We start from the raw sequence: 9,690 nt of genomic DNA on the forward strand, positions 1-9,690 counted from the left end.
AGACACCAGTCTTCCTTGTGCTTGGTTTCACAGAGACCTCAATGTTATGCTATTTGTCTTGGCAACTGTGATGCCAGCCCACATTCCAACAAGGGTTCACTGGGTGGACACCAGGAATGCAGACACTGGCTGGTCTCCCTGGCGTCTGTATGGAGAATTTAAATGGGACCCGAACAACCACTTTTATCATACACAGTTCACCTTGCATTGTTGGAGAATGCCAGCTACTATTCTCAGACTGAACGACTGGCAGATCTATTTCCAACTTGGTTTGGAGGATACTCTTTATGTCTCTCATCGCGTGTTCACATGAAAGTCTTGTTGCCCTGGGTTTGCCTTGTGCAAAAGGTCAAAAGAGGCCTCTCCCCACTGATATCCTGATTGGAAGTGATCCCAAGATATTGTAGTAATGTTTTAGAATGATAACGGTGCATGTATTTATTCACAAGGCCACAAGGGGGCACCCTGTTAATCAGCAACCAGCATTGTGGAGGCAAGATATTTTGTTACAACTACTGCATTTATATGGCCTCCCTTAATGTGATATCCATTCCACTGACACTCCCACTGTTATTCACACTTAAACCAATTAATATTTGAACAGAATATTGTTCAGCTAAAATTGATCCCTCTGAATAAGAATTCTTTCAGTTCCATACATTATCTTGTGATTTAAAAACAAACATTGACACATTAGTTTGTCAGTGATAATGCAGCCACTGTGGTGAAGCATTTCACCGATTATCTGATTCAATTTCTTGAGTGCTCTTGGAGTTGCATACATCCAAGCCAGTGGCAGGAATTCCATCACATCCTTGACTTGTGCCTTGTAAATGGTGAATAGACTTTGGGAAGTGAGGAATTGAAATATTCACAGGAAAACCTGCAGCCTTTGACCTACTCTAGTAGTCACTGTCTTTATTTAGCTGGTCCAGTTCAACCTCTGGAGCTGTTGTGGTGGTGACGGATTTGACAATGCTAATTTCATGCCGGGAGAAGTGGTTAGATGCTGGTTGCTGACACTGATGTGTCAAAGTCAACACAGTGTGGAGCTGGAGGAAAGCAGCAGGTCAGGCAGCATCAGAGGAGCAGGAAAGTTGACATTTTGGATTTACGCCCTTCATCAGTCTTGAAACGTCGACTTTCCTGCTCCTCTGACGCTGCCTGACCTGCTGTGTTCCTCTAGCTCCACTCTTATTGACTCTGACTCCAGCACCTACACTCCTTGCTATCTCTGACTAATGTGTCAAATGTTACTGGCTATTTATCAGTTCAACCCATTGTGTTGTGGAAGACTTGGCTCAGGCAAAAAAACATTTTAATTCTCAGAGAGTTGCAAATGGAACTGAACCCTGTGTAATCATCAGTGTTCATCTCCATGTATGACCTTATAAGGTTGTTGATGAAAGGGCTGGAAATTGGTAATCCTCAGGCACTAGCCTGAGGGATGGCTGTAGGTTCCTGGGGCTGACAAGATTGACTTCAGTCACCACAACCTTTCCACTCCCACATGACTCCAGTAAATGGAGAATTTACCCTGATTTCCAGTGACTTCAGTTTTACTAGGGGTTTCTCAGGCAACTATTCTCTTGATGTCAGAGGTCTTTATAAAGTCAGTGTGTTAAAATAACTCTCACGTTGCTGCTCTCAGTTTCAACATGGCTGTTAGGCAATACAGCACATGTGTGAAATTTGGTTTCACACAAAAAGAACAAACTGAAATGCTAAGAGAATGTGGCATAATCAACATTTATTGGAAACCATATCTCCTTCCAAGCTACAGCACTGTAACCAGACAGACTGTTGACATTTGGTTAGTCGAACCAATTTGTTTATTAAGGAAATGCATGTTTACTAAAACTGGTTTGTTCCCAACAGCACAATCAAAGCTACAATGTGCCAGGGCTCGGGGGATTGAGCTATAGGGAGAGGCTAAACAGGCTGGGGCTATTTTCCCTGGAGGCTGAAGGGTGACCTTATAGAGGTTTATAAAATTGTGAGGGGTTGTATCGGATGAATAGCTGGGGTCTTATTCCCAGGTTAGGGGAGTCCAAAACGAGAGGGTGTAGGTTTAAGGTGAGAGGGGAAAGGTATGAAAGGGACCTAAGTGAAAACTTTTTCATGCAGAGGATGATGAGCTGCCAGAGGAAGTGGTGGAGGCTGGCACAATTACAACATTTAAAAGGCATCTAGATGAGTATATGAATAGGAAGGGTTTAGAGGGATATGTGCTAAATGCTGGCAAATGGGACTAGGCCAGATTGGGATGTCTGGTCAGCATGGTGAGTTGGACCAATAGGTCTGTTTCTGTGCTGTACATCTCTATGACTCTATGACATTGACTGAATGCAAAGTAAGATACACTACACTTTTTCTCAGTCAGTGGCCAGATAAACACAAGTTCAGCATTACATTGCAGACAGTGAGACTATGTAAAGTTCAGCCTTATTGAATCTATTATGAGACATACATTTTTCCAATAGTAGGACAGGATGCTGGCAAGGCATGTTTGTACTGGTCAGTTAGAGATCAGAATGTGGGATTTCTCTTTTTCCCTCAGAGATAGTAGGAACTGCAGATGCTGGAGAATCCGAGACAACAAGGTGCAGAGCTGGATGAACAGCTCTGCACCTTGTTTTCTCTTTTTCCCTGTTGATTTTGGGACAGTGTGCTGACACAAGGAGGACTCCAGCTAGGCACACACACAACACTCCAGTAGAGGCCAGCCAACAGGAGTAAGTGATTCCAGGCACCCCAAAGCTAACCTGCAGAGAGGGTGGAGAAAAAAGCTTGTCATGGAAATAATGAGTGCCAATTCCTCCATCAAAAGTAAGCCTTGGTTCTTTGATCAGCACCATATAAACTGACATTTCGTATTGCATTTTGGTAAAACAAGTAAGGGCAGGATTTATGCAATTAAAAGTAGAGTGGCAGAACAGAGAGACCTAGGAGTTCAGGTACATCATTTGTTGAAGTTTGCATCATGTAGGGTGACACAGTGGCTCAGTGGTTAGCACTGCTGCCTCACAGTGCCAGGGACCTGGGTTCGATTCCACCCTTGGGTGACTGTCTGTGTGGAGTCTGCACATTCTCCCTGTGTCTGTGTGGGTTTCCCCCAAGGTGCTCCAGTTTCCTCCCACAGTCCAAAGATGTGCAGGCTAGGTGGATAGGCCACAGTGTTCAGGGATGTTTAGGTTGGGTGGGTTAGAAGCACAGGGGTAGGGGAATGGCTCTGGGTGGGATGCTCTTTGGAGGGGTGGTGTGGCTTTGTTGGGCTGAATGGCCTGTTTCCACACTGTAGGGATTCTATGATATACAGAGGATGGTTAAAAAGGTGTTTAGCATGCTTGCCTTCATTGCTCAGATCTTTGAATATAGGAGTTAGGATGTCATGTTGAGCTTGTACAGGATGCTAGTGAAGACTCTTCAGTTCTGATCACCCTGTTATAGGAAGACTATTATTAAGCTGGAGAGGGTTCAGAGGCAATTTAACAGGATGTGGTAGGGAATGGAGTGTTTGAGTTATAAGGAGAGACTGAGTAGGCTGGGACTTTTTTCACTGGAGTGTGGGAGGTTCAGGGATGGCTTTATAGAGGTTTATAAAATAATGAGGTGTACAGATAGGGTGAATAGCAGGTGTCTTTTCCCTAGGCTGGGGAATTTCAAGACAAGGGGACATATTTTTAAGGTGAAAGGAAGAAGATTTGAAAAAAAGAAATGGGGGCAATTTTTTTACTAAGTGGAAGTAATGGATGTGGGCAGAGTTACAATATTTAAAAGACATATGGATAACTACATGAATAAGAAATGTTTAGAAGGATATGGGCCAAGCTCAAGCGGGTAGGACAAGTTTAGTTTGGGATTATGGTCGGAATGGTTGGACTGAAGGATCTGGTTCTGTGTTGTGTGACTATAAAACTATGAATCTATGACAGACTTTCAGGAGTTGTGCACAGTTCAGGTCAGCAAACTGAAACACACATAATCGGACTGCCATTTCACAGTGGCAAACACAAAGTCAGCAACTCCCAGAGATACAGCAATGTCAAAATGTGCGTCTATTTAAACAACAATCATATCAAATTCTGATAAAAGGACACAAAGCTGAAAACTCAATTCTCTTTCTCTGTTGTAGGACTAGCTGAGTATTTCCAGCATTTTCTGTTTTCTTTTTATTTCAGGTTTCCAACATCTGCAGTATTTTGCTGTTCTATGCTAAATTCTTTAAGGTTCAATTGGATGAGGGTACAGGAACACCAATTCATATCTATATATTAATAAAGGGTGGACCCACTGGTCTGAAATCTGTACACTTGCAACTTACAGAAATGGTTCATAAAACCTGCTCAATGTCACTGTGGCCAGGAATAAATGTGTTAATAAATAAGCAAACACAAACTTTTTTTGTTACAATGAACAAAGGGAAGCTTAAAAGAATAATGGTAACAAGCAGAGTGGACTAAAGATGTTTTTTAAGATAACACACTTCATTTGCCACGGTGGTGAATCATCTTGAACTAGCCCAGAAAGTGAGCAAGATCAAACTTCATCTCTGCAACGCTAAATAATCCTCTAGCCCCAGACGACTGCTAAGCAAATTGAGTTGCCAGTGGGTGTGATCTTAGAGGGCAAGACTGCCCAATATTCAGCACTAGTCTTCGAGAAACTGCAAGGAAATTGCAGCAAGTAGAAAAATAGCAGATATTGAATGAGTGCTGTCCTGCACAGCAGTCAAGATGTGTTTAGGGGCAGCGCCAATGAATCTTTTCCTGTATCCAGGTTGACCTGACATGAAAGGTTAAATTCACCAATTTTGTGCAAGCTATCAGCGAACCATTGTTGATCAGACTATGTGTCAGAGAATCAGTTGTGCCTCTTTCCTGTGCTAAACTTGCTGCTGGAAATTGAACAGGTGCTGTTGAAACTAACTGGCAGGTGCCCCTCACTGAGTGTGCTGGCACATGTAGGAGCTCTGCAAGTCTGATTGTGCTTAGTGTCTCTACAGACAATCATGTATGTAAGGCTGGTTACACACCTCTTTCTTTAAGTAGCTCTCCTATGTTTTAATTCCAATGTTACACATCCATGTCTTTGCACGAATGCCAGAACCTTGACAAAACCCCATTTGACTGACAGACCTGTGAAATTCGACAGCAAGTCCACTTGTAATTCCATGGGGTATTGACAATGGCTGTTCATTAACATTAAGTACAGAATGGCTTCCAAAGATGAAACGTACCTCAAAATTGTACTTAATGGTTGTCTCAGCTGTGTACCAAGTCATGCCAATGCTGCCAGCAATACCTACTTGGAAAGAAAATGAAGGCTTCCCATTAAAATAAACAACAGAAATATGTTACATGCGTTAGGCTCCTGTGGTGATGGTGGTGGTGGTGGGTTTGGTATTCATGATGGGAGGGTCTCTCCTCATCCTGCCAGCGGGAATGGGGGATCTCACTCTGTGAAAAGCTCAAGGGGTAAATCCTTTAAGTGCTCCTTGTGAACTACCAGTGAGCTCCCTTCTTTCCTGATTAAGGGATTTGGCATTGGCAACAGGAGGGTTTTTGCCCTCTGAGAGTGCCTACCCTTGCTGCAGAGTCTCTCTCCAACCCCACACTGCCATCCCTCCCCTCCCATCACTCACCTGACCCTGGGTTTTTCAGAGATCCTGGACCTCACGGTAATACCGGCAGCAGCCACCACTTCCACAGTGGCACTGCTGAGCAATGATGCACTGCTGACCTCTGATTGGCCAGCAGCTCTTGATGAGCAGGACTTGTGTTCAACATCTCACCCATTCACTGCCAACCTGTACAGTGAGTGTCCAACAACTGCACATAGGGCAGGAGAGGGCACACTAGTGAGGTTATTTAGAACATATTTTGGGGGAAAGGTGTACTAATGGGGGCTTTCCTGTTTGGCCACTTTTACATTGATTCTGCAGTTCCAACACTTTCTGTATTACAGTAGGGGCTATAATTCGAAAGTAGTTTACTGGCTATGAAGCATTCTTGGACCTCCTTATATAAATATTTCTGTGCTCTTTTCAGACTTCTATCTTGTTTCCCTTTAATTAATTCCCCTCTGTGGTTCATTCTAAGGCATTTCCACCATTGAGCAAAGCCGACCCTGCATTGCATCCCTGCCCCTGAGCCAGAAACTCTGAATTGAAGCCCTATTCCAGGTCTTGATGACCAAGGTGTGTTTATAATGCAGGCGAACAGGTCAATTATTAAGTTGCAAATATTCCCATCATATCCAATGAGAGAAGGTAAGAGTGGGAGAGATCCCTATTCAGCCATGTGATGGAGACAAGGTGGAGCCTTTACCATCTCCATCCATCACTCCAGGCTGTAATGTGCATCTATGTTGCCAAAACAACGCAGAGTTCTTGATGGGAAGGCAGCTGATTGGGCAGCCAATGTGGGTCAGTTTGGTGCCACCAGCTCAGGTTCAACCCTGGTTCTGGGGTGGATTCAATCCTTGCCTCTTTCCAAACCCCTGCTGGAGGTTGTGACACTAAGGATGGAATCTACTCTCCAGCAGAGAACTCAGGAAGCATTTACACCTCCTGGGTTTGGATACCAATCCTCTCCTGCCCCCTCACCACTCCGTCTCCTGCCCCCTCACCACCCCATCTCCTGCCCCCTCATCACCCCATCTCTTGCCCCCTCACCCCTCCGTCTCCTGCCCCCACATCACCCCATCTCCTAACTCCCCTCAGCTCACCCCATTTTCCATTGCTTTGCTGAAATAACCTTTGATACCGCCTGTGAAGCCGAGAACTTTTTTTAAGAAGGCTGTTGATCGTGCAATGCCTCCCTCCTTGTGATTTTTACCTTGTTGGCAGATTTACCCACTGAAAGCCTGGGAGGTGCCCTTTCCAGGCAGTTTTTTGCACTGGGTCTAATACCAGCAGGTTTGCTATTGTATCATTTACCATTGTGCAATTGACTAACTGTGCCTCCAAAGGAGAGGATGGCTCCAGAGCAGAGACTCAGTTTGTCTCTGTCTGTCCCACTGTGACTAACAAACTTGGTACATTTCATCCCACCAACAAGAAACAGCACGACCACAATACAAGCAACACTGGGAACGATTACCAAGGCCCGGGTGATGACCACATCAGCTAGAGTCATCAAAGAGAAGACGATCAGTCTGCAACAGTACATGATAACACTTTTTCTTATAATTGCACATGGGTTTGGCTATTGCTGATTGAACCAGCATTCATCACCCATTACCAATTGCCCAAGAAGTTGGTGGGCAGCTGTCTTTCTGAACTGCTGCAATCTTTTGGGTGTAGGGATGCCTGTGGTCTTCTACGTTGTCCTCCTTATTCTGCCAATTTTCACTGTCAATCACAACACTGAGGCGGACAATGTGCAGCAAGGAACAGCTTCACAAGGCCTTTAGCCCTTATCCTCCAGCCTTAATACCAGGGTCTCACACCAATTCAACGCTGGTACGTCATGACATTTTGCACCCATTCTTCAGAGAAACAGAAAGGGTGGAGTTTTACCGCCTACAGAACAATGGGTTTGGAAGTGGATGGTAGGGCGAGGTGTTGGAGAGGAACATTTTCCCATCATAATTGAAGGTCCCCCCAGAGGCAATGTGGCCATGAGGTGGGGAGTAGGCCTGGTGGCGATGGGAATTGAATTTGTTAGTGAGCCAATTGACTGCAAATTTGAGGAGCCTTTTTCAAGTTTACTAAGGAGCGCACTGGATCCACAGAGCTTTTGAACCTTAGCAGCTTCGAGGAGGTAAGTAGCAGCTGCTCAGCATTGGCTGGAGGTGCCAATCACTCAGGGTAGCAACATGGCAATTCATGGAAGTTGATAAATAGAAGCAAAAAAATTAAGAGGTTCTGCAAGATGGGTGAACACGTAACAGGCAGAATACTGGAAGGCTCCTCTCAGAGGCAATTCCGACATCAACTTCTGAGGGGTTTGAGTATAGGAGTTGGGACGTTATGTTGAGGTTGTTGGGGCCCGTTCTGGAGTATTGGGTCCATTTCTGGTAACCATGTTATAGGAAGGATAGTATTAAGCTGGAAAGAGTTTAGAAGAGATTTACCAGGATGTTGTCAGGAATGGAGGGTTGGAGTCAAAAAGAGAGGCTGGATAGGGTGGGACTTTTTTCACTGGAGCACAGGAAGTTGAGGGGTAACCTAATAGAGGTTTATAAAACCATGAGGGGCCTAGATAAGGTGAGTGGCAGGTGTCTTTTTCCCTAGGATGGGGGATTTTAAGAGTATAAGGCATATTTTTAAGGTGAGAGGAGGAAGATTTGAAAAAGACATGAGGGCTTTTTTTTACACAGAGGAAATAGTGGAGGTGGGTACAGTTACAATGTTTAAAAGACTGTTTGGATAAATACATGACACGAGGGGCAATTTTTTAAAACTGAAAGTGGTTTGAATGTGGAGTGAACTGCCAGAGGAAGTGGTGGGTGTGGGCACAGTTACAATGTTTAAAACACATTTAGATAAGTGCATGAATAAGAAATGTTTGGAGGGATATGGGCCAAGCACAGGCAGGAAGGGCTAGTTTAGGATAATGGTCGGCATATTGTAAATGAAAGGGTATGTTTCCGTGTTGTAAGATTCTATGACTCTATGACTCCATTCTAGGTCTTATGTGCTCAGATTTTGAATCGTCTAATGATGAGGAGAATGAGAGGGGGATACAAGTGGAAACACACACAGAGGAGCAGCAGCCTGAGGGTAAAATAGGACATGGAAAACAAGAACTGCCAGGGCCACGTAACCAGGCTCATAGCTGCAGAAGATACCACCCTTCCACTAGCTGCACCCATGACTTCAAAGATGCCCTCACTGAGCCTCTCCTTCTGATTCCTCAACGTATGAAACCTCTAACCCATGTGCTGTAAACATTGTACCTCCATTTCAGCTCTTCCTCCCTCCCATCCACCAACCCCTAGGGCCTAGTGACCTCATTTCTAGTGCAAAACTGGAACTTCCTGTAGAAATGGTAAAATACTGCTCAGAGTGTGAGAGAGAGAGACTTAAACTTTATCAAACAACACAAAAACATAAGAAATAAAAGCTGTTTGGAGCAATCGAGGCTTTCAATATTATTGTGGTTGCTATAGGTATTCATCGATTCCACAGCCAGGTTCAAACAAGATAAAGAAAACACGAAACAGGTCAGAGAATTAGAGAATGGTATAGTCCAGAGATTATAGAGAGATCTAGCAATGTTCATGTTGCACTTAGGAAATAGAATGTTATGATACAGTAGAGAGTTTTGGTCACAATGAGATGAAACATCAGGTGTTCTTGCCCATTGACTGGGAATCCTCAACAGCAGTGACACTTACACAGTTTAATACTTCAAAATGACCTGTTTACCTAGGACTTTAAACACCAAACTATACTGTTTTATAGATAAAAATAGATTTGAACAAATTATCAAATTGGAAAATTTACTCTTTATAGCGTGGCTCACTTTGTGGGTAAAGAATGGATCTCATAATCTCAGGATTGTGGGTTCAAGCCCCGTATCTTCAGTTAAGATTTGGATCAAATATGTCATTCCCAGATATAGTAGGAACTGCAGATGCTGGAGAATCTGAGATAACAAGGTATAGAGCTGGATGAACACAGCAGGCCAAGCAGCATCAGAGGAGCAGGAAAGCTGACGTTTTGGGTCTGGACCCTTCTTC

The 9,690-nt window shown here is 44.1% G+C and overlaps 1 protein-coding gene across 1 annotated transcript in view; it reads right to left on the bottom strand.

Annotated features, from left to right (window-relative positions):
• Window positions 1-2,457: 2,457 nt before the first annotated feature.
• The window catches only part of LOC109918373 (claudin-16-like), a 13,182-nt gene continuing 5,949 nt past the window's right edge, over window positions 2,458-9,690 (bottom strand). The window contains 4 exon segments of the mRNA XM_048614902.1: window positions 2,458-2,572; window positions 2,632-2,765; window positions 5,240-5,304; window positions 6,965-7,129. Of these exon segments, the coding sequence (XP_048470859.1) occupies window positions 2,458-2,572; window positions 2,632-2,765; window positions 5,240-5,304; window positions 6,965-7,129 (479 nt within the window).

This window comes from Rhincodon typus, chromosome 31, assembly GCF_021869965.1.
Source record: "Rhincodon typus isolate 14 chromosome 31, sRhiTyp1.1, whole genome shotgun sequence".
NCBI lineage: Eukaryota > Metazoa > Chordata > Chondrichthyes > Orectolobiformes > Rhincodontidae > Rhincodon > Rhincodon typus.